Here is a 25875-nt window from a genome sequence, read left to right as displayed (position 1 = left end):
GTAAGTGCCTAATTTAGCCTTCATTATGGCCCAATTGTACTACGGAGAGCAAGAAGGTCGCCGGCAGGTAGCCGATGTTGGTGGTGGTTGCCAGGAGTGGAATGATCGATATCCATCACCAATTTATAGTAATAAGGTTTCCAATGAGGATGGCATGACTAAGATCCAAGGGGAGGACTATGGTGTGCTTCCCAATGAAGATGATAAAAAAAGCAGCTCCTCTTCACCACAGAGAAGCAGTGATGCGCCATTACTGGTGGATCGGAAGATAAGTGCTCCTGATGATGTATTAATTACTGATCAGCAGCTTAACCCGGAGATTAGCCATGGTTTCTCTCTTAACTCTGGTGAAGACCTGCAAAATGGCACGCCAGAAGGTGAAGGTTATACTTCTCTTGGCATTGAGGATTCTGTAGATGAGAGCAATGGTGAAGATGTAGGGCTTGGGGAGGGAAACGCAGAGAGAGATGGTGCTGAATACATGGCAAAAGAACTAGAAAATCACTCTAATGGAGGCATCATTGATGTTAATTCATTGAAAGGGGACTATGTAGATTTGTCTGAGGGTGATATAAGCCAGCTTAACGGTGATGATTCTAAGGCTGAGAAGGAGATTGAATCTGATATAAAGGCTACTTGTGCATCAGCTCAATTCAGCTCTGAGATTGAATCTTCACATGAAAGTGATGATCAAAAGCAGTGCCTTGATGATATTCATGGTTGTGTCAGCTTCCAAGGTGATGATGGCAAGGCTAAGATCAAAGCGGAGGGTTACAATATGTACTCTGGTGAGCCACAGAATGTGATTTATGATGCTGAAGAGGTCTTAGGAAAGCATGAAGGTAATACTAATGAAAAGCCAGTAGAGGATGCTAGTGGTAACCTCCATGAAGGTAAGCAGGAAGATAACGGAGGTTTTGATGATCTAAATGGTGATCAAATGTCATTTAATCATGAGCTTAACGAAGATGATCATGGTGCTGGGGTGGATCTAGGCGATGATAAAGCTGGGTTAGGAGATGGGATTAGTGTGCCTAGGCAAAGTGAGGTAGGTGTGGATGATGTGAAAGACTCGGGTTCGGATGATGGGAAAGCTGAGCTAGAAGAGCAATCCGCAGAGATCATAAGTTCACCCAAGCAAGTGGATGATGGCTCGGATGGTGATAATCAAGGTGAGGATGAAGGATATGGTGAGAAAACAGGATTTAAAGCTAATCAAGGTGGATTAGTGGGTCATGAGATATTAAGAGGGGAGGACTCCTCAACTGCTCTACACCTCAAAGATAGCTCAGGAGAGCAGTTTACAAACCAGATTGGTGCACCGATTGAGCAAGATGCAGGCTTAGGATTTGGCTCTGATGATCAAAGAAAGGTTAGTGGGCTAATTAAGCAAAATGTAAGCTTGGAGGCTGGCTCTAATCAAAATGGGCAAGGTGCTGCCATTGGAGAGTCACCCTACACTCAGTTTGATTGTAAGGATGAGTATGTGAAGGCCGGCTATGGTGCACAAGGGTATGAGCCAAAGCACAATGAAGCCATAGACAGAGAGTTAAGAGAGCCTCTAGGGCAGCAGGAGAGAACAATGAAGCCCACTGATGAGCATTCTTTGGAGCAAGCAGATATGCCAAAGCAAGGTGATTATAATGATCACAAGGAAAACAGCAACAGTAGCAAAGTGTTGGAGAAGCTTGTTCCCTGCGTCAACACACAGTCTGTCGATGATCGTGCTGTGACTGCTCCTCCAGTTAATTACGATAATCCAAGTGAAGATTATGGCCATAATTATGGTAAGGAAGCTAATCAGGTTGCTACTGGTCCTTTCCGGAACGATAATTATGTGAGGTGCACCGCATTGCCACATGATCAACCTCAAGATCTTGCAGGTACCTACAAAAAAAATGGTGGTAATGGGCGGCCTGCTGATCAACAGCAGAGTGTATTCTCCAAGAAGGGTATGCTCGAGAAGATAAAAGAGAAGCTCGCCCCTTCTTCTTGAGCTAGCAAGGCGACGAGTTTCCTCTCACCTCTCCTCCTTCTTCCACTGAGGATCGAACTCCCTTCTTTCTCTGGTCTGCCTATCCGCCGGCTCCTTCTCTCACTCTGGTCGCCGGGTGAGGCTTGCACGGGAGTTTCATCTTGCTGATTGGCACTTCCTCCTTTGTCTCTTCCAGCACGGGCAGTTCTGGCTCGGACCACGCTTCTCCAAACGGGGGGAGGATGGTGCTGGTACTTTTATCTGTTTTGCAGGCTCCCTCGACAGGCCTCTGGACGGCAGTCCTTCTGAGCTGCTTCTTTTCTTTCTTGATCTTGAGTCCAGGTGGCGGAGCCCCCTGGCAGAAGAAGGGGACTAACTCTGGGGGGCATGTAGTTTCCTCACCCTTTTTGGCTGATTGATTTCGATCCTTTGGTAGGAGCCCTTAAACTTTCATCTTGGAACACCAGGACGCCTTCCTCTCTCGGGGACAGTTAAGATAATTCAGGATTCCTCTGCTCTGAATCTTTTCCCTTCTTTGCAGGTGCACAGAAGAGGTAGCTGAGGCTGGTACAGGACTCTTCTTGATTTGGGGCTCTGCTTTCGATGACTATGGCAGATCGGTGGCCATGCGGTTGAGGACTATCCTGAGATGATTTGCCGAGATGCGTGAGCCTCTCCAGAATTCCTGGTGGACAGGCCAACGGTGTCTCTATGTAGCCGACAGGTCACTTTGCCCTAGCTGCCTTTTTTAGCTTCTCTTGGTTGAATCTTAATGCCTGCATGTCTGATGTATCACCTCTTCTCCTGTGAGGGGGAGAGTTAGGTTTGTTTACTGCATCCTTCTGATTGCTTCTATTAATGCTCTGTCTTTTGAGAGGATTAGGAGGATCTTGTCTCTGGTTTTTTCAAGTAGTTCCAATGTGTAATCTGATTTCCTCTTTTGTAATTTATTCAACAGCCTCTTCTCTAGCTTGAAAAGGGCTTGTGTTTGGTTGTTCCAGTATCTGATGCATGTTGTGGTTAAGCAAACAGCTAGAGGAGGGCCCTTAATTTCAGGGTTATCAAAAGTGACAGCTAACCTCTGCAGCCATGCATGCCATAGGTACTCGCACCTTATTGCATTCCAAAGAGATGTAGAGCATCCTATGTTTTCTCCTAGAATTGTATTCTTCCAGTTTACATCTTTCCCCCATCTTAGAATAACTGCATGCAACTCTTTGTAGGAATCTGAGATGTGATTGCAGTGTATAAAAATGTGTAGATCATCCTCAGGAAGGCCACATCTAGAACATTGGTCTGTGGCAATGTTGAACTTGGCTGCCTTGCACTGGGTCCAGATGGCTCTGTATGCAATCAACCATGCGAGACAAGATTTCTTGGGTTCTATGTGTGGACTCCACAACTCCTTGAGGCAGCTGTACCATCTTTTCCTGTCCCAGGCTATGTTCCATCTGCGGTTCAGAGTAACCTGAATAGGGGGGACTTTTCAAGAAAAGGAATGGGTAGGAGGGGTTTATTCTTTAACCAGTGAAGGGCCAGGATGTTGAAGTTGGGGGGTCTACTGATTCTCCAGATTTCCTGGGTATTCCATTGGATTGTTCTGCTTTGTATTAGGTCTAGTTCTAGGGTTCTGCAGTCGTATTTGGCTACCAGCTCTGCTCTTGTGGGCCAAGTACCGGTGTAGGGGTTAAAGATATCTGTCCAAGTTGCGAGTCCTTTTCTGTGCAGATTAAGGGCTATTTTCTCTTCTTCTGGTTCTAGTGCAGATTAAGGGCTATTTTCTCTTCTTCTGGTTCTAGTAGCGGATGAGGAAGAATAGACCACCAGCAGGAGTCGGCGGCTATTAAACCTTTTGATTTCTTGTCATTGAGATTGATGGACAGTAAACCTTTAGATCTGAACCAGGCTTTCAGATTGAAGTAACCAGATGACTCCCTTTAGGAGTAATGGGGTGTTTGGATGCTACTATGGTGGTAATGGGAAGATTTAGCCATTTATTGTGTCCGGTGATTGTAAATCTGGGGAGGTCTTTGACCAAGAGCTGGGCCCAGTCTTCAGTTGGATTCTCCAAAGCTCTGATTATCCATTTAGCAGCCAATCTGTCAGCAAGCTGACGAATGTCTATAATCCCCAGTCCTCCCTTGGCTTTGGGGACCGTGCAGATATCCCATTTAACTTTAGGTCTGCTACTGATCCATGGGTCACCTCCCCAAAGGTAGTTTCTGCATAGCTTGGTGAATTCATTGAGATCAGCTTCAGGAGGCCTCCAACAACTAAGGAAGTATATCGTAGCGGGGATGATGAAGTGGTTGATGACCATAATTCTACCTGCTAGAGACAGTTGCTTCCTTTTCCATCTCAGCAGCTTACTTTCTATTTTTTCCATTACCCACTGCCATCTTTGCTTCATTGACACCCTGAATCCCATGGGGATTCCAAGAAGCCTAAAAATTTCCCCATCTTGGATGCTGTGACATCCTGTTTCCATGAGCCACGAGGGGGGGGGGGTACAATGAGAGTTTTGATACCTGTTTTATTGTGATTGACTTTGGATCCTGAGGCCTCACAGTAGGTTTGGAGACAGCTCCAGAGTACCTTGATATTCTCCTCTTCGTTTGCTATGAGGCTGTTGGTGTCATCCGCGAACATCTGTGTGCACATTTGCTCTCCGTTAGGAAGTTTGATGCCCACTAATTCTCCTTTGTTTATCTTGTCCTTTATCAGCCAATTGAGCCCATCTGCAGCTATAGCATAGAGGAGGGGGGCTAGAGGGCACCCTTGTCTAATGCTTTTTTCAAGAGGGAATGGGTCTGTTAGCTCTCCATTGAGAATAATTTTGGCTTTGGCATTCCCAAAAAGTGTCTGAACCATATGGGAGAACTGAGGTCCCAGACCCATATCTCTTAGGGATTGAAGGATGTAGTCCCACTGGATTCTGTCGTATGCTTTCTCAAAGTCGATCTTGATAAAAAGGAAATCTTGGCTGGATTTTTCTGTATAGTCGAAACCTTCCCAAAGGGCGATTATGGAGTCCAGGATGTAACGACCTTTGATGAATCCTTTTTGTTCCCTTGAAATCCAGTGTTTCATGTGTTTACTCAGTCTAATGGCTAGCACTTTGGCTAAAATTTTGTAAACACTGTTAAGCATAGTGAGAGGTCTCCAGTTTCCCATGATCTCCTTGGGGCCTTTTTTATGGATCAACTTGATGAGACCTTCATTGATTTGTGTTGGCAGTGCTCCATATTTCAGTGATTCATGCCATACTTTGAGGATGGGGCCTATTAGTACCTCACAAAAGGATTGAAAAAACTCGGCAGGGAGACCATCCTCACCTGGGCTCTTGTTAGGTTTGAGGGAATAGATGACCTCTTTGATTTCCTCCTGAGTGATGTCTTGCTCTAGAGTAGCAGCTATGTTGGCTGGGACTGTTGTAGGTCTGACTTGTTTTATTGCTTCCATTGCGGCTGCCCTCGGGGGGGTCACTATATGTAAATCCTCTATATCACGTGCGTTCAAGGCCTATTTAAAAAATCCCTTATCTGTGAATTTTTTAGTGAATATAATGTATCCTTTCCTATTCAAATCTGTAATTTTTTTTTTAAAATATAATAAATAAATCCCCTCTATAAATATATTTCTGTAAGTTCTAAATATTTAAAATGTCCTTCTGTTGAACCCACGTGATACTTACATATTTATACAAGTGACCCCCCCGAGCGGCTGCCTTGGTTGGGGAGGGGGGTCCTTCTTCCTGGAAGATGTTGCTGTAGTATTCAGTGATCAGCTTTCTGTTCTCAGCTTGGTTCAAAGCGAGGGTTCCTTCCTTATTTATTAGCAGGGGGATATGCTCTTGCCTTTGTTTGACCTTGAGAGTTTTAAACATTTCTTGGCTTGGTCTGTCTGCTTTTCCTGTCCACCATTCCCTGGTAAATAGCTTAGTGTGTTGCAGAGCTATTTCTTCTTCTCTTTTGATCCTGGCTCTGATCTGGTTGGTATTGGCTGGGTTGCCAGAGGCCTCTTGCTGTTGCAGTTGCACTTGGAGCTTTTTGAGTCTGCTGCATCTTTGGGCTGAAACCTCTTTTCTGACCTGCCTGAGAAGGTTTTGGGTAGACTTGACGACGAGATTCCAAGCTTTGGCCGGAGAGAGGTTATTGGTGAAGAAGGATTCCCAGATGAGTTTGACTTCTTCTTGAACTAATGGCAGTTTAAAAAGGGCTGAATCTGTGTGAAACCAGCAAGCTTTGTGTCTGTGCTCCTGGTTGTCCATTGTAGTAATGACAGGGTAATGGTCTGAGATGCATGTGGTTATGTCTATAACACATTCGCATCTGTTGAATTTGGAAAAGATTTCACCACTTGCGTATGCTCTGTCCAACCTGGCTTTTCTAACAAGGTCGCCTGAGGAGTAGTTCTGCCATGAAAAACTTCCTTCTTGACCCAGATCTTGCAGATTGAACTTATGTTTTACCTTTTCTCAAGCTTGTTTCTCTGTTCCAGCTAGGGCTAAACCTTTGGATTTGAATCTGTCTTTGAGGGTTTCTACCATGTTGTAGTCTCCCATTATCAGCAATGGTGCTCTTAGTCTTAGCAAAGATTTCCAGGTCATGGTTCTCAGTTTCTGAGGGCCGTGGGCATACACACCTACAAAGGAGAAGTTGTTCATGTGGAATACTATCCACTGGTTGTTAATGTCTATTTGAAAGTCTTTAAGATCCTGGATGCTATCATAATGGATGCATACTGCCAGGCCCCCGGCTCCATGAGGATGAAGTGAGTGTACCCAAAAGTGATCGGGGGAGATGCTGTGAAGCCTTCTGTTCAGTTCCTCTCCTGTCGTCTTAATCTCCACTAAGGAGATGAAGTCCAGATGTCCTTTTGTTTTGATCCATTGTTTTACTAGCTGTGCTTTCTTAGAGTCTGAGAGACCTTTGACGTTGAAGCTTGCAGCTTTCATTATCTTTTATTTGGGGGTTTGTGGGGACCTCCTTTCGAGATTGACTGAGGGGTGGAGCCCAAGTGTGCTCTGCCTCTCTTGAGTTCTTTGCTTATCTCCATGTCGTTGGGGTTTCCAGTTGGTGGGATGAGGCACTTTTCAGTGGCTGATGTGACTGTTGTGTCCATGTCAGCAGCATCCAGATTGTCGATTTCCTTGTCTAGCCTCAGCTTGTTGATAGACTTGTCGTGATCCTACTGACAGGGAGGAGACACTCGCTACCCCGTTCTTTACATACCCCACATGGCTAGAGGCCACAGGACCCAGATGCTCGAGGACCCTAGCAACACAGCAGTAGTACACTAGTAGTCACAGGGCCTCTCACAACAGTTTCTCTTCGATTTTTGGAAGAGGCCCTAGGAAAGTTTTCGGCCTCAAAAGATCACCCTCTTTCTTTGGTTGCTGGCACACAAGAGTTTGTGGTTGGCACATAGTTGGCTATTGGCAGTCAACCAGCAGTTTGTCCGAGGTGCGGCCACCCTGAGGAGTCTCAATGACATTGTCTTTGGGATTTCCCGAAGGCACAGTAAGTTTGATAGTGGATTTTCTACATTTTCACGATAGGTTTAACATAGAAATAAGAAAGGCATAGTATTTGATGACCTCAAGCCAGAGTACAAGATCCCAACAAGGGCATTGCATCTCATTACTACGATAAGGCTAGTCAATTAGTGACAACCCATGCAACCCATACATGGAACATGATTAGTAAGGGAGTTCCACGAAATTAGGTAGACTATTATTACAGTGCTATCCAAATGGCATATCCAAACCGCATGCAAGATACACCAATCGGAAGTGTAAAACTTTTAGGTGGAACCCCTAGGTGCTCACCAACTTGGTGATATACTATGGATTAAGGAAAGAGAAGCCAACACCAGAGTGAGAGCTCACAACTAAAGAAGTCGTGCAGCAAGCTTAGGATGATTTTAGAACAAACAACACAATAATTACCATAGTAATCTATTCTTTGGGGAGAGTTCAAAGGGTAAAATAAAGAGAATAAGCCTCACAACTACCATTGGAACTAGACCTTAAGTCCAAAATCACCCATAACCATTGCCCCATCAACACACATGAAGAGGAGGAATGTTACAATGATGAGCTAGATGTGATGGAAATCCACAAGCCTCATTAAGAAGATCCACACCACAACCACTGCCACAAGGAAAAGGACAATCGCAAAGTCATGTGCCACCATAACAATTAGAGTCAAGTACAACACATACCACCACTTCACAAAGTGGCCATAACATCTCATCTTTAAGATGGATACCCGAGTGTGTACAATTGCCAAAGATCACTCTAGATAAAGCAAAGGAGGGCCTAACAACACCGGAGATGGGTGAGACCAGCTTGACACAAACATAAACCTTTGTGTGACCATTTAAGGATGGCTTACACACTCATCAAAGAGACTTAAGATAGTTACATTCGTGATAACCAAATTTAAGGATGGCTTACACATTCATCAAAGAGACTTAAGACAATTACAATGGTGACCAACATTGGTGACCAAGGATGGCTTACACATTCATCAAAGAGACTTAAGACAATAACATGATAAGTGAAGCTTATGAGCTAGCGGTGGATTCTTTGGATTTTTCTAGAAACCATTGGATTTTACCGTGTCGTAGCAAATGCTAAATGGATTTTTCTAGAAACCATTGGATTTTACCGTGTCGTAGCAAATGCTAAATGCCACACAAGCCATGATCACAAGGCATAAAAGCAACTATCCATTGAGCCACAGAAAGGCAGTTAGAAGAATCCCTTTCTAATAGTCACAAGTCAAAGAAAGCTCATGAGGAGGCACATCCAACAACAACAAAGGCACACCTAGCAAAACAACAAATCAACCAAGCTAATGAAGCCTTGGTAGCCAAAGAACAAGAGCTTCAGTAGATGTATCACCAACATAGTTCTCTCAAGAGACAACTTCAGGCTATTGACAAAAAAAAGAACTCTTGAGTCCAACCTTAAGGCAACTTCAAAAGGATACAATGGAGAGGGGAATGAAACCAAAAAGAGCATATGAGAAGGTTTGAGCTAAGTTCAAACATGATGAACACACCGAGAATCTTGTAGTTCAAACACATGAAGCCCAATATAAGGTTTTAGCTTACAGAGATGCAGAGATCAAGAGCTTGCGTGTTAGCAACTAGCAAAGGCAACACCACCAACAAATGTGGTACTATAGAAATTTGACAAGCTCATGAGTCAATCACCAAGCATAGGAGAGTTGCCATGCTCTCCAAGGTCACCCTTTCCATTTTTTTACTCTTTCTAATTTCGTACTAACCCCCCCCTCTCCTTTACAACATAGTATTGACTATACTAAATCACTGTCACCACACCACATTGCATGACCAATTAATCACACCACACCATATACTCACCTTTGTCTTCAAGTGGAATCCTAGAATTTGAGGACCCCAAAAGTATACTCCAGTTGCCTCTCCATCCAATGGTGTTGACTGTTAGTGCAATCCTAGTAGTAGATGAAAATGAAGAGAATTCCCTTGAGCTATTATGTGGTGATATCTTAACTCTATAACAAGAACTCATGAAGAAATAGTTTACAATGGTTCATAGAGGATGGATGGTTTGCAACCAAACATACCAACGATATCTAGAAACCTATCACCTATTGTTGGAGGGGTATAATCTTGCTCTATCACAAGGTCTATTTGCAACTCCAAAGCAAATCTCAAACAATGGACATATGCTTTTAATGATTTTACATAGGTGACAAAGAAGACCATCTCTATAAATTTTTTTGAAGAGATGGCAAAAATAAGGAGAAACCCTCTACTTCAATAGCCAATAGAAGCCAGCAAGCGTACGCAAAGGTTAATTAATTAAATTAATTAACCTTATCCCATTAATTAATTAATGGGGCTCGTTATGGCATAGAGTGAATAGAGGGGGTAGAATAGATTAAATAGATTTCCTAAATCAGCTTGTTACTTTCAAGGCAAGGGGGTATTCTTATCCCTTCTTGTAATCTTGACCGTGAAAAATAAAATATAGTAAAGGACTTGTCCGCCGACCCAAGGAGGAACCCATTAAAGAAATCAGCTTGTTACTTTCAAGGCAAGGGGGTTTTCTTATCCCTTCTTGTAATCTTGACCGTGGAAAATAAAATATCGTAAAGGACTTGTCCGCCGACCCAAGGAGGGCCCCATTAAAGAAAACTTTTACGGGTGAGGGATTTTTTCCGCGAAGGTCCTAAATTCATGGTCTAATAACAACTGGCCTCCGGCTCTGCAGAAGACACACAGGCCTCTCACACCCCTTTCATTCCTCTACCTAAGCGTGAAACCATGGCACGTGTTGGTGACGACGAGGCTCTGCACAGAAACCTTCTCAAGACCATGAGCTCCACTAGCGTAGTCCTCTGCATTCTCCTTGGTATCTCATACACCGCCATTCTCAGGCTTCCGAGGGCCTTTCAACAAGCCGCAGAACACGCAAAACCCTGCGTATGGCAGCACCTTTTCATAATCTTCAACAGCGTCTCCTTCTTGGCTTCAGTGGGGGGCCTGCTACTCTTCACCAGCAGCACTCTGACGAGCCTCATGGCTTCCTCGAGCTGCGGGAGGAAAGGCCCTTATACGGCTAAAGCTTCTGATCCGGATGAGGCTAACGATGGGCCAAGAATGGCAGCCTCTTTCTCGCAATTCATCGTCCTCGTCTTCTGCGTCCTGCTCTCTCTTGCCTCTGCTGGCTTCGCTTACCCCTTCGCAGCTCTGGCCCTCCTCAACGCTCCCACATGGCAGCAGCACCTCCCCGCCATCTTCACGTGCGTTCTCGGGGGCTTGTTTTGCATTGAGGTTTTCCTTGCGATGGTGGCCAACCTGCTGACAGCGTGCCGGGAGTGCATTCGTTCCCACCCTCAGCTATGGCAGGCTAGCACGTGTCAGTGCGTCTTTGGCATCATTCTCTTCGCTGCCGACCTCGAGACCGTTTCCCCCGTGAACATTATGGTGTAAATGAATCCCTTTCATGTATCTAGCCTATGCCTATGGTCTTTATCCTAAGGAACATCTAGCTTATGTGCATGACCCATATCAGCTATTCGGCATTGTTTACCAAATACATATGTGTTCACATGCCTAGACTATCCTTCGCTTCATACTTATGTTCACACGCCTAGACTATCCTTGACTTCATACTCATCCAGCTTATGTTCATGACCCATATCAGCTATTCGGCTTCCTTTACCAAAATACATATGTGTTCACATGCCTAGGCTATCCTTGACTTCATACTTATGTTCACACGCCTAGACTATCCTCTACTTCATGACATTTCTTACCCATAGCGTCTATATGACTCAGTGATGGGGCTTCGTTTAAAACTAGTATTCTAAATATCCCGCTTGTTATGTATTTCACCTTACTGCAATTTAAATATCCCGTTTGTAATGTATTTCAAAATTTCAACAAAAATTTGACATGGTCTTCATTCTTGAGGGACAAAAACTATACAATCTAGTTATATTTGTCTTTTTGTCTACTTTTTAATGTCAAACCACAATCACTTTTGAGTATCACCTTAATTTTGATACATTTTTTTATACCTTAATTTTGAGTGAATCACAAGCACTTTTGAATATCACCTAAACTTTGCTTGGGTGGAAAAAAACTTTTTTCCTACCTTGGTCTTCCTATATAACATTGAAGAAAGACTAATATATTCTTAAGATATAACATTGATTTCCACCTCACAATTAAATCCTACAAGAGGATCAAACGTTTGACAAAAGAAACACACTGTGCTCGTCTTTTTCAAAGTATACAAGTAAATTTAGATGCATAACTTGTAGTGTAATTTGTCTTATAGAAAGCTTGCTCAAATGTCATGAAATAAAGTTTTTAAATTTTATTTCTTAAAAAAAGTATTTTTCTTTTTTGTTCTTCATTAGCTTTGAACAAAATGCCTTTATGATGTGAAGATCCCATTTTTATTGGAACTATTCTAAGGCAACCTTGTAAAATTTATATGGTTGTGATGTATATATGTAGGCTAATAAAACAAGCCGAGATACTTTTTCCCTCTTTAGGAGGTTTTTTTCCCCGAGCGTATGTACACACCAGTGTGTGTAAGTGACCTTATCATGTCACTTCACTTGTACTTAACTAATTTGATCTTCACTCCAACAACTGATATCAAAGCAGGTTCTCTCTACCCTCACCCCTTGTCATCTTCTCCTTTACTTTCTCTTTGGATTATCTCAGACTAAGCTATCGTTCTAAGTGGAGAAGATGTAGTGTGTTGTTAGCTACACTGGTACAAATTTTTACATATTTCAAGGTGTTTCCTCTGGGGGTTTACCTAAAAATATGTAAGTATACCACATGAGTTCAAATGAAGGGGTTTTTTAATTCAAAATTTTAAGGTAAATTTATAGAAATACATTTATAGAAGGGGTTTTTTAATCAATTTTGAAAAAAGCCCTTAAGTTCATAAAAAAGAAAAAGGGGTCATTTTATTCATGAAAAATTCATAGGTAAGGGGCACGTTTCAGATACATGTTCAGATGCTGTAAGGTTTTCACAAGCGTTTTTTCTGCCTCCCCATCTCAAGGTACATGATGTATTACATGTCAGTTTGCTTAAGAAATATGTACCCAGAAGGGAGTGTCAATTCAAAACTCTTTTGTTTGATTATGGGTTTCTTCTACATAGTAGCATGTAGCATTTGGTATACAGACAGAGCGGTTCGTTATCTTCAATAACATCACATCTTCGATATCATCTTTAATAGCTTCAACGTCATCATAATATTATCATCGATTTCTACATTCCTACTAAGTATCATTTCCATACTCTGCATTTTGTAATTTTTCATATAGTTAGCAGGTTTCCTTTGTCATCAATGATCTACTCGTAGCTATATCGGTTGCATTGAGTGGGCATTGATAGTACTTGCAAGTAGTTGGGATATTTGTATTTTGTGTTAGAGATTAGTCATTTACAGGCTGAACATGCACAGTAATGCATTTGGGATGCTTTCTACTAAGGATAAGCTTGACAAGAGCACCATTGTGGTACTCTATGATGTGTCATCGCCAAAGGCCTTTGGAATGTTGTTATTGGCATTGAGACACGCCTTATCTTGCCACCACAATAGCATAGTACATGTAATTTGGATGGTAATATGAGTTCTAATGTAACTTTGGCATCTACCTCCATACCTCCCACAACAAAACAAGCTAGGTGGAATGGCAAGGATACACAAGCACATGCACTAGTGGCACTTTTAGTGAAAAGGAGCATTATTCGTCCTTATATTTGCTCATGTAAACTTTTGAAGCATGTGCTTGCTCTGCTTTAAAAGTGTATAACAAGACACAAGTAGCCTACTTGCGTAAGTAATTAGATATGAATGAGAGAGACTTAATAAATGAGCTCCTCACAAGGATTAAAGATCTCAGGGAGCAACTAGCATGTATTGATGAGGCCTATTCAGATAATCTTTGGTGTCTACTATTCTCACAACTCTATCAAATTCATACCAGGGTTTCGCACCTACACTTCGGCTTAGATCAGGCATTTATTGCTACTAGTCAAAAAGGCAAAGCCTTTTCTTAGGGAAGCTATAAGCCAAAGGCAAAATCAACCAAGTCTTCTTCTAGAAGGATGCTAAGAAGGTGATGATAATCCTAAGAAGAAAGGTAAGTGCAACTATTGTCAGGAAGCCAGGCCATCATATCAATAAATGAAAAAAAGGCTGAAGAAGGAGAAGAAGAAAGAGTCAAGCATGGATGTGCCTGATGCATCAACACCAAGTGTTGAAAAGAAGGACACAAGATGATTGGGGCATTCATTGTGGACTGCTTTATAATCCTTATGTCCATGATATATGCATGTCAGTGATAGATCAACATGTTTGGTACTTTGATAATAGAGCTGACATTACTTCTCAGCATGATATATTTTCCTCACTTGAGTTTTCTCCTAATAAAGGAGGCATAGTCACATGTGCAAATAACTCCTCGTATCTAGTAAAAGGAGTTGATAAGGTTGTTCTCAATGCTGCAAATACTAGAAAAATCACTCTCTCAGAAGTCTTATTTATGTCAAAGCATTTAAGAGAGCTTATTGTCGGTCTTTTCCATTGCTAGGAGGATAGGCCTAGTGGTTAGATTCATTGATGACAGGTGTATAGTTCATGATTGGAGTGATGGAGACATTGATGACAGGTGTATAGTTCATGATTGGAGTGATGGAGACATTGATGACATGTGTATAGTTCATGATTGGAGTGATGGAGATATCATTATGTTATCCAATACTCTAAGCCATGGAGACATCATTATGGTATAAGTACTCTAATCCAGAGTGTGTATGTACACTTGGGGAAAAAAACTAAAGAGGAAAAAATTATCCCGGTCCATTATTAGCCTACGTCCACACATCACTACCATATAAATGGCTACAAATCCCCCATGTAGTGATGACGTGAATGTGTACAGGGATCATGTGGATGATCAATCCCTAAATGGCAATAAGCTCAAATTTTTGTGAAAAGCTTCAGCCTTCATAAGCATATCTGTTACATTGTCATGTGTAGAGACATAAGCCAAGATATACTCTCCTGCAATGACATAATGATAATGCACCTCAAATGTACTTTGTGTGAGCATAAAACACTAGGTTCCTTGCTAATGCACTTTGGCATCAATGTGAAGATGGAGGTGGGGACTACTGTCCAACACCAAGATCTAAAAGGTGTCTCAATCATACACACTCCATTGTAAAAACTACCATATACTTAGCTTCACAGCTTGAAGAGGCCATTGTTGGTTGCTTCTTGTTGTTCAGATCCATGATATACATGAATCACCAAGGTGAAAGCAAAATCCACACTAGTGGACTCTCACATATCATGAAATTTAACCCAATCAAAATCACTGAAAGTATGTGGTGAATATCACCTCCCTTAGCACAGAATAGGCCAAGGGACTGAGTGCCCTATAAGTATCTCAATACTCGCTTGGCAGCCTGCCAATGCTTACTTCTAGGACTATGCATAAACTTCCTCACAATTAGGAGACCCCAAACTAAATGTCTAGCCACATATTATATTGATAGATGAGGCACCCACCAATAGCTTACTGATAAAGTGATACATCAAGTGGTTCACCTTCATCTTGGAGACTAATCCTAGCACATGTCTACTAGTGTAGAAATAGGATAACAATCTTTAAGTCCAAACCGTATTACATAGATAGATGAGGTACCCAATAAAATGATGTATCAAATGTTTGGCCTTGTATTACATAAATAGATGAGGCACCCAATAGCTTGATGATAAAGTGATGCATCAAATGGTTCACCTGCATCATCTTGAAGACTAATCCTAGCGTCTATCTCTATTTGTGTAACAATAGGCTTACAATCTTCACGGCCAAACCATGTAAGTAGCCTCTATACGTACTTTGACTGCAACATCACAATACCATCCTAGCACCTATCTCTATTGGTGTAACAATAGGATTACAGTCTTCAAGGCCAAACCATGTAAGCCTTTGTACGTACTTTGACTGCAACATTACAATACCATCCTCATGTTGCATATAGTATATAGCTAAATAATAATGCAATGACCCCAAATCTGCCATCTCAAATGATGCATGTAATTCAGCTTTGAAAGCTAAAATCTTCTCCATGTCATCAACATATAAAACGATGACAAAAAAAAACTTTACTCCTCTTTACATAGAGAGTACTCTACGTTGGACTCTTGTAAAAACCATTTGTAACCGAGTATGCGCTTATCTTCTCATACCATGCTCTGGGAGCTTGCTAAAGACCATATAAAGCTTTTTTAAACCTGCATACTTTAGACTCTTGTCCCTTCTCAACAAAAGCATGAGGCTGAGATAAAAGAATCGATTTTTTACTAACATGTCAATTTAAAAATGCAACAATTCTAATGAAAAAAAAGATACATAACAAGTATTTATACTACCAAAACCAATATGATGGGAACACATATGTTGTAAAACCTTGTATCTAAACCTTTTATTATACTAAAGATATTGATTAAGTAAAACTTAAAAAAAGCATATGATGGAAACATTTTTATCATGTTTTGAAAATATTTCTCACAAACTTACAAAAATAATTTAGTATACTATAAAATCCTTATGTATAAAGCTAAACAATAAGATAATAAGTTCACTTCATGTCTTTAACAAAAATAAATAAAAGTAAACTAAAAACTTGGAATTGTTAGCATTGAACAAAGATCATGCAAATGCACCCCATAAAAATAATTATTTTTGAGGAAACAACCAACATAATGGGAAAAAGGGTATGCATAGTTTTCATTCTTCATTGTCAATATTAAAAAATAACTAAAAGAATTGTAAATGACTTCAAATAAGGTTAATAATATAGCTTGCTAGTTGTGGAGTGAACAAAATGTGTACATGGTATAAGAGTGCTAAAGTTTTAGATACATGGAATTCCCAGATAGCTAAACATGGAATTGAATAACAAGAGTGCCTCTGAAGGAGGAGGAGATAAAGTTTAAGATATCTTGCTATTTGAAAAAAAATAAGATGCACCAAAAACTCCCCAGTTATTTGTAGCATGCCTGATAACCTGAAATGATATCATCATGCATGGCTAGACATGTTGTCCATTTCCAGTACTTACAAGTTTCATCATATACATTCATATACTCCGTTAGAAGCTAGAAGATCCCGCTACGAGCACAACCACATTTGGCATTTTGGACTTTGCATACATAAGCGAGGATTAGAATAGGCCAAAATCCATATAAGCTAACTTATGGTTTAGAACTAGTCATGATGCTTGAGTTATGGTTCTAGCACGACAATGGAAAAATAAGAGAGACAAGAAACACATGTATAAATTGGTAAATGGCCAGAGGATCTATAGAAACTTGATGAAGTTTGCATTATGGCATCTCACGCATTATAGCATCTCATACAATTCTAGATAAAGCTAGGTGCAAGGCTTGTTTGAGAGTGTGGTTGCATTAGTGAGTCCCAACTATTTGGGAACCTTGGACACAAGATTTTGGAGCATTTAGACATAGCCTTAGAAACCCCACCAATATTTCTTACACCATACAAGTATGAGCACATTGAAATCAATGGTCTCTACTTGGAAGATAACCTCTACAACAAGTACTAGCACATTGAAATAAGTGGTCTCTACTTTGGAAGATAACCTCATAAAAGGAAGCTGGGAATAGCTTCCAAGAGGGGTACTACAAACCATGGGAGCAACCATGAGCACCTTGCTTTGCTTTCAAACAGTAGATAGCAATGCCCTTGTTGGCTAAAATATCACTCCCAACAATGGCACAACTCTAAAGTGGAGACAACCCACATAACATGTACTACATGGTACAACCAAAAGTGCAAAACCAACAAGAAAATTGCATTACAAAATAGGAAATACAAAGGTATGTATAGCAACAATGGTTAGTGTTGTGAATAATACAACAGCTGCCACAAGAACAGAATGTTTCTATAGAGAGTGATACCAAGGCTTGAGTGGTATTGTAAGAATAACATGAGGTAGCCTTGTACAATGGTACATGGCATAATGGAATGTCCTCCCAAACTCCAAAATGATAAGATAAAAAAATCATAAACTATGCCATGATGCTATTGAAGAGAATTATACGCTTGTGTGATATAGCTTTGATTTGTATCATGTAGGATTTGCAACAGAAGTTTCTCTGTGATTCCACAAAAAGTCATCATGAGAGATAAAAACACCATCGTTTTTCTTGAACTTTTTCATACTGAATTAAAACTTTCATCCCAAAACTTGAAAGTTTGTATCAAATTAAGGCTAAAGCTTAATCAAACTCATCGAGGGGGGTGTGTGTGAGAGAGACAGACAGACACACACACAGAGGGGGGGGTGTGTGTGTGTGTGTGAGAGAGAGAGAGAGAGAGCTCACTTGTTCCTTTGTATTGCAGTTTCCTGCTCGGAATCACCATCTCCAAGTCTTTGCAAGCAACAGCATAGCCCGAAACAGGCTAAAAGAAACAGAACAATAAGGGAGACCGCTGCAAACAGCACTTTAAATCCAAGCGAAAGCAGCTTAGCCGGTGCTGCACTCATCAATAATTTCCTAGCACGAAAATGACCATTGCTATATGCACTCAAATCCTCGCTTCTGCCACAGCTAATCCACTCAAACAGAAGAAGAAGAAGAACAGAAGCACCGGCATAAAAGCGGCTCTTGAATTTCATATTTGCTAACCCAAAGCTGTGCTCTCCTTTGCGAAAACGATAAATTGTATGCTTATATGCTTGCTTGATTAAGCTCTGAAGAAAGGATTAGGCATTTGTTCACTGCAAACTCTTGAACTCGACCTTTTTTGGTTTTTTGTGTTAGGGTTTCTTTTGCTTTGCATTGCCGTGTTGACGTTTCCAACCACGCTGCCCTTGACCGTATATAAAAAAAAAGTCTTGGCCTTTTCCTCTTTTCCTAAGGTACCAGAACTATATAAATATAGGTACCCTTTTACTAATGCCTTTGATTTTCGATGGGGCACCCTTGCCCTTCAAAATTGACGGGTTTGGTGAAATATTATAATTTTTTTGGGCATTTAAAATCACAAGAAGAAAAGTAATTTTTTTAAGAAGTTCCTTATCCTTAGGGAAGTACAAGAAGCTCTCTCCCCCCCAGATACTGTTGGCCATATGCTATCATAAAGAAAGTGGGCGATCTAGCCTACAAACTTCTACATGATGTATTCCATGTTCGTTTGCTTAAGAAATATGTACCCTCAGCTTGAATAATGATTAAGCCTTTAATTCATTATCATTCCTTGTTTCTGAATACAAGAAAATATTATTTTTTCTTATTTTGCCTAGTGAGATAAAAATTTATAGAGAGTGGTAAATCAATATTGAGATATTTTTAGATATATAAATTCTACAAATATCAAAAATATATTTCCTTGAAACAGAAAATCAAAATAAATTTTCCAAGGTGCAATTGAAATTAATTAAAAATGATTTGGAAGACCTCAGCCTAAGGGTCAAGATTTTCTAAAAATTTTGGATTATGGTCCAATTAAGATTCCTATGGACCAATAAGATTAATCCAAGTGTTGGGATGAGATAAATCCAATGAATAAAAGAAAATACCCAAAAATGAGTAAATGCCCACATAAGATGAAGAGTTGACTGAGTACAAGATTTATTAGTTAAAAATTAGGAAATCTTACTAAAAAAATGATATATCTTGGAGTAATCATTAATTTTTTACACCTTGGTAAGGAAAGGGGGGAGCCTTCAAGGAGGCGCCTAATTCACATGTGTGGAGGAGTTTTAAACTCAAAAATAATAAGATATTTCTAGCTCTCCTCTCGAGTCTCACCTGGGTCAAAGAGAGCCAAACTGGTCCAAATCTTGTTCAAATTCAGCCAAATTCAGCCAAACTGAAGCTGAAAATTTCTAGAACTTAGTTGAACTCAGTTAGTGGCCTCCCTCACCTATAAATAGACCCTCATTCTTTGGTATTCTCATCTGTGAAGAAGTAAACTATGTCGGTATTACTCTAAAATAAGTATATTTTCTATTATTCTCTAATAATCCTCTACAAATTGAAGAGATTGGAGCTTCTCTCTCTCTCTTCAACCTTCCTTGGAGTCTTCATCAACATACCAAACCAATTGATTGGTTGGGGGCCTCTCTATAGACTAAAGAATCAAGCAAATTAAGAGGTAAAGTGTGGTTTATGCTCTTTTTTTCTTAATCTCAAAATGTTTCTCACTTCTCAACCCCTCTCAAGATTGAGAAGCATTCAATTGAATGGCTCTTCAATGCAATTGAAACTCTCTAATGAATTTTAGTGATAAATCTTATAAAGTTTCCATTTATGCTTAAAATGATTTTTAAGCATATCTCTCTCTCCCCCAAAGAGTGGTCATTCCTATAACCTATTCTATATTCAAATGATACTTCTCATGGAGCAATTCTCAAATCTAAAAATAATTTCTATGCTTGTCAAATTAGAGGCCAAAGAAATGGCTTTTTAATGCTTTTATGCTACTTAATTTATGAAAAACTTGGGAATCAAGTCTATAATTAGATATTGATCCAAATAATAGTTATTCTATCATATAGTATTACTTAAACTTTACGTTCTCAAAATTATTGAAAATTCTCAGTAATAGCAGCGGAGCTATGGCAAAATTTCTGAAAAATTAACACATAAATCATTTTCGTACATAATATGAAAAGAGGACTTCCTACTATATTCTAGGATTAATCATCCTAGGTTATTCAAATAATTCTCATCATTACCATGAAAAATTTGATTTTTATGTTTATACATAAATAGTTAATTAGAAAAAATAGAAATTTTTAGTAATTCATTTTTATGATAAAAGAGAAATTCCCATGATAATAGAAATCCATGTATTCCAATGAGGAAAGAGAAAAATTTGGAATACCACAATAATGGATATTTTATTTAAAAATTAAAGAAAAAATTTAGTTAAATTTATCTTTGCATAGATAAATTTAAATGATGAAAGAGGAATTCCCACCATAATTGAAATTCAATCATTTAAATAAGAAAAGTGAAAGTTCTAGTTTAAAGGAGTTAATGGAGATTTTTATTTAATTTTTAAGAGAAAATTTAGTTAAATTTTATCTTTTTGCATAGATAAATTTAAATGATGAAAGAGAAATTCCCGCCATAATTGGTATCCAATCATTTGAATGAGAAAAGTGGGATTTCTAGCTTAATGAAATTAATGGATATTTTTATATAATTTTTGAGAAGAATTTTAGATAGATTTAATTTATGGTAAAAGAGGAATTCCCATGATAATTGGATTGCACTCATTAAATGAGAAAAAGAGGGATTTTAAGTTTATTAAAAAAAAAGGTATTGGTATTTAGTTAAAAGAAGAATTTTTATGATATTTAAGAAAAGATGGATTTGAATTAAATCTTAGTGTCAAAAGATGAATTTCCACCATAATTCTACCTAATGAATTAAGGTCGAGAAATTATGTGGCATAACGAATATCTTTGGATATTTTAATTGAAAAAATCACTAAATTGATATTTACCCAAATCTAGATGTTTATCTGAAGGAAATCTTTGTTAGATCTAAACCGAATGAATTTGGTTAGATTACGACAGAGCCGGACAGTAAACCTACTTGTCCATCTCTTGATTTGAAACTTAGTGACCAATTCCAGTTCCTAAATACAAAGAATAGACTACCAGAAGTAAACTAGTTTTTCCTTTGACCGAACTCACCAAGAATCTAGTTGGACATGCAAACAAAATGATGGATAGATTCCCTCATGAGAGATCAAGGATCCTCATCATGAAACTGGGAGTTATGGAGAAAAGGGTTTTGTGGAACCAATATCAAATTGGGAATTTTAATTGCATTATTGGAACCTCTGTTTTTCATTCAAAGGATTGTTTTAAGCGAGAATGCTGGAGGAAGCATTTGGCATATGTTTTTACTAAGAGGAGGTTCGTTGGAACAGCTGGCGGGGAATCGTCAAGGGACGTCGCTCGCAGAGCAAGGCCTACCGAGGTCTTGACTAGCCTCAGTACGATTAAAATGGTACGCTTCCGGTACAATGGGAGAGGACCGACGAAGCGGTCCTCGAGTGAAGTGCTAGAACACCTAAGGTGGATCCTAGAGGGTTCTGACTAGGCGATGCACGGGCTCACGGTTGCTAGGACACCCATGCGTACGTCAAGGAAGATTTGGGATAGACTAAGAGGAAAGATTTTTGGGAACCAAATTTTGATACTAGATCTCATTGGTTCGGAGAGTCCAGAGGACACATTTTGTAATACGATGCACGGGCTCGCGGTTGCTAGGACACCCATGCGTACGTCGAGGAAGATTTTGGATGGACTAAAAAGAAAGATTTTTGGGAACCAAATTTTGATACTGGATCTCATTGGTTGGTCTTCAACAGAGAGTCCAGAGGACACATTTTGTAATACAATGGACTTGGAATTTGGGAAGATGATGATCAGTAATATTATGATTTCTATTGAAGGATTATTTTAAAGCCAGCCAAATCTGTTATAAATGGCAATTTTATATTGGGTGTGTACGTGGTATGCCTATCTTAATTTTTGCATGAATCGTCGACTAGGGGACTTGGGAACTCTTTCCCTCGGTACCCGAGTAAAAACTAATGGTTGGGTGGTTGGCTAACCCATGGGCCAGATTAGGCTGGATCGGAGGATTCTTGTGAAACAACTAGATACGATTAGTTACGTTAATTAAATTAAATCCTGAGAAGACCTTGTTTTATGGAAAAGGATCAGCGGCAGCTGTGCCTCGTAAATGAGAAAAAAAGTAGTGATTCCATGGACCAAGTGCAAGTCTCTTCTTGATCTGACCATGTGACTTTAGGTTCGGTCAGATTAGTTTAGCTAGTTAAGACTTTGACTCGTTAGAGTAATTCCCCTGTTAGAAGATTTTCCCAAGGCGGAATCGCCCGTGTCTTCCGGGCGAGGGGAGTCTTTCTTGGCCCAGTTTCGGAGGAACCGCCCGGGATAGCCTCTCGTCCAGATATCCGCGGGGCGAGGCCCCGAGTGTGGATCCCCGCCCCGCACGGGGGGAGGCCGACGCCGCTTGTGCCGCCGCCGGTGCCGCGGAGGGGGGATCCCACAGCTGGTATCAGAGCTTTGTTGAAAGCTAATAAGGATAAGCAAACTCTTATCAAAAATTGATAATAAAAACTCAGAAAAAGCATTTTCATATTGTATTGTCATTCCATAAGCTTCATTAATGAAATCAAAGAAATTATTTTTATAGATGGAAGTTCCATACTTATCTGGTATTCCCGACCTTAGCCAGTTTTCACAAGACATGACTGCGTTCGCCTTCGAGCATCTCATCTCTTCCACCACAACTCGAATGAGCCGAGCAAGACTCGCACGCCATTTCGAGGATCTATATTTTCCTGACCCAGCGACGAAGAGACGGCAACATAAGTGGTTTGCAGGGCAACATGTCCATGCCTCTTGCGACCAACGTGCGATGCTGAGGCAGAATCTCTCATTGACCATAATTGTGATGAAGCTGAAAGTGATACATGGTGTTATTTTAATTGAAAAAATCACTAAATTGATATCTTTTGGTTTTTTGTGTTAGGGTTTCTTTTGCTTTGCATTGCCGTGTTGACGTTTCCAACCACGCTGCCCTTGACCGTATATAAAAAAATAGTCTTGGCCTTTTCCTCTTTTCCTAAGGTACCAGAACTATATAAACCCTTTTACTAATGCCTTTGATTTTCGATGGGACACCCTTGCCCTTCAAAATTGACGGGTTTGGTGAAATATTATAATTTTTTTGGGCATTTAAAATCACAAGAAGAAAAGTAAATTATTTTTAGAAGTTCCTTATCCTTAGGGAAGTACAAGAAGCTCTCTCCCCCCCCAGATACTGTGGGCCATATGCTATCATAAAGAAAGTGGGCGATCTAGCCTACAAACTTCTACATGATGTATTCCATGTTCGTTTGCTTAAGAAATATGTACCCTCAGCTTGAATAATGATTAAGCCTTTAATTCATTATCATTCCTTGTTTCTGAATACAAGAAAATATTATTTTTTCTTATTTTGCCTAGTGAGATAAAAATTTATAGAGAGTGGTAAATCAATATTGAGATATTTTTAGATATATAAATTCTACAAATATCAAAAATATATTTTCTTGAAACAGAAAATCAAAATAAATTCTTCGAACTCGCTTCATTCAATGATGTATCAAGTGCTCCATTCATCAATGTGATAGTAATCCTTTCCATTTTCTTTTCCTTTACAACCTCACACTCATCCAGTTTGATAACAAATTTCAAAATGCCTTTGCACTCTTCAAATGTTATTCCATAAAACTCGACCATTCTTCTTTGAAGTTGTTGTAGATCTACAAATATATTGTTCCAAGGGTCATACACAGTGGTTCCTTTAGCACCATGAAATATATCTTCAATATGGATATATGGTCCAATGAACTCATCTATACTTTCATTCAAATGACCTCTTATCTTCCACACTGTTGTTGCTGGATTTGGCAGTAAAACTCGTTTAATCCTTTGATCTCTCAAAGTTGAGGATATCGCATGGAAAATCGAACTATATCCCTTCCTGCTAACTCCACTAACATCAAGAGCCTCTTGGATTGTAGTACCATCAACTTGATTATTGGATATAAAGTCCTCTACAACATTGCGTTTGATTGTTTTGTATTTTTTTTCTTCAATCAAACCTTTTGCTACACCACAAGAAAGCAATCCTTTCATTTGTTTAACTGGAAGAAGGTTGGGATCCATATTTTCTTTTGCAGGCTCCAATAATTTCCTATAGTAACAATATAGTAACAACACAATATGCCTATATTATTCAACACTTCCAATCCTATTTTGCATTAATGGACAAAATACATATAGTCATTTGAGAGTATTTTTGAGTTTAAAAAATAAAAAATTGCAAACTAACCTTGCTTCCTGAATTCTTCGCTTGCATCCACCAGTTCCAGCCTTCAAATTTGCAATGTTTTTAATCTTCCTACTTCGTTGTCTGTCTCCAAGCATGGTTCTCTTCCTTCTTGATCTTGTTAACTCTTTTTTACTCTTTGAATGCTCCTCAATTTCATTCTGCAACTGCTGCTCCAATTTTGCACGAATAGCTATCTCTTGAATCCTGGCTCCCTTTTCTTGTAGGTACATTGTTTTATATGTTTCTGCAAATGCAGACTGTGCTGAAATATAACCAAGAAGTCCATTTTGTCCATCGCCCGCAAACCTCAATAGTGTGGTTGGATTGACAAATGGAGGTGTAGAGTTTTGTACTAGACATTTTGGATATATACTTCCATCACACCATAAGTCAATATGTTGGAGCCCTTCTCTTCTCATATTTTCCCGTTGTTGAGCATTTAGCACCGTATCCTTTCGTCTTTTTTGTGCTGGAGCATATTGTTCTTCTAAGTCGATGTGAAGATGATATAATCGCTTCTTCTGAGATTGTACTTCACTAGTATCGACCATTTTTGTGCTTCTGAGGTTGCAAAGTTGGCTTGTCAATCTCATAGTCTTTTTGTAACATGAATTGTGGAAGTGCGGCGGTATCCATACAATCATTAAGTTCAGTGATGGATTCTTTATGAGAGGCCTGCACACGTTGTCAAAAGAGATGCGAAATCTTCGAGAAACAAAAAAAATTAAGGAGATATTTAATGCAAAATCGTGTTAGTTAGACAAAAGATTATCTTATTCTTTTCTGAACTGACAGTTCAGTGGTCCTTACTGACAGTTCTGAGCCACGTTTCCATATTTTATTATTTTTGAGATCTTTTAGGAGAGAAATAAATCGAAAAATAGTGAATTTCTTACAGGGCCCCAAAATGAGCTCCGTTTTTTCCTAATGCATTGCCTCATCCTCAACCTCAAGATCTTGCAGGTACCTACAATAAAAATGGTGGTAATGGGCGGCCTGCTGATCAACAGCAGAATGAATTCTCCAAGAAGGGTATGCTCGAGAAGATAAAAGAGAAGCTCGCCCCTTCTTCTTGAGCTAGCAAGGCGACATCTTTGCGAATAAGTTTATGTACCTTAATAATTCAAAATTTAATGTTCTTCCACTACTTTTAGCACTATATTTAGCACCTCATTCTTCCACTATGCTCATTGCTTAGCACTAGTTTGGTAGCTCCTTAGGACATAAATATATCTTTTCAGGGGTTTGTTTAAAAAATCATATCTTAACATCTCGCGCTTGTTCTAGTGGTTATTGGGGATGGCTTGTAACCTGAAGGTACCAGGTTCGATCCCCGGCTAGACACCTGATAGTTACCTTGCCCTCACATTGAAGAGGATATGAGGGGTCCTCACAG

General features: G+C 39.7%; 2 protein-coding genes across 2 annotated transcripts; one reads left to right on the top strand and one right to left on the bottom strand.

The window, feature by feature from the left end:
* Nucleotides 1–25875, top strand: LOC147631803 (uncharacterized). Its single transcript, XM_086807884.1, has 2 exons — nt 1–1787; nt 25443–25875. Exons 1-2 carry the CDS (start codon nt 26–28, stop codon nt 25553–25555), a joined length of 1875 nt encoding a protein of 624 aa, XP_086664010.1. The 5' UTR covers nt 1–25; the 3' UTR covers nt 25556–25875.
* LOC147631804 (uncharacterized) lies at nt 17378–18355 on the bottom strand. Its single transcript, XM_086807883.1, has 2 exons — nt 17931–18355; nt 17378–17702 (listed from the first exon to the last, which is right to left on the bottom strand). Exons 1-2 carry the CDS (start codon nt 18224–18226, stop codon nt 17675–17677), a joined length of 324 nt encoding a protein of 107 aa, XP_086664009.1. The 5' UTR covers nt 18227–18355; the 3' UTR covers nt 17378–17674.

The sequence above is a fragment of the Cibotium barometz genome, chromosome 14 (assembly GCF_041138505.1).
Source record: "Cibotium barometz isolate CiBa-2024 chromosome 14, ASM4113850v1, whole genome shotgun sequence".
NCBI lineage: Eukaryota > Viridiplantae > Streptophyta > Polypodiopsida > Cyatheales > Cibotiaceae > Cibotium > Cibotium barometz.
The sequence above is the reverse complement of the archived record's forward strand: the minus strand, read 5'-3'. Positions and strand labels throughout refer to the sequence as shown.

Bases quoted from the DNA above. Each gene is read 5' to 3' on its own strand.
- LOC147631803 (XM_086807884.1), top strand. From the start codon at position 26: ATGGCCCAATTGTACTACGGAGAGCAAGAAGGTCGCCGGCAGGTAGCC. The intron at 1,788-25,442 runs GTAAGGAAGCTA...AAGATCTTGCAG, and splicing joins AGATTATGGCCATAATTATG to GTACCTACAATAAAAATGGT.
- LOC147631804 (XM_086807883.1), bottom strand. From the start codon at position 18,226: ATGAAATTCAAGAGCCGCTTTTATGCCGGTGCTTCTGTTCTTCTTCTT. The intron at 17,703-17,930 runs GTGAGCTCTCTC...GTGGAATCACAG, and splicing joins ACTGCAATACAAAGGAACAA to AGAAACTTCTGTTGCAAATC.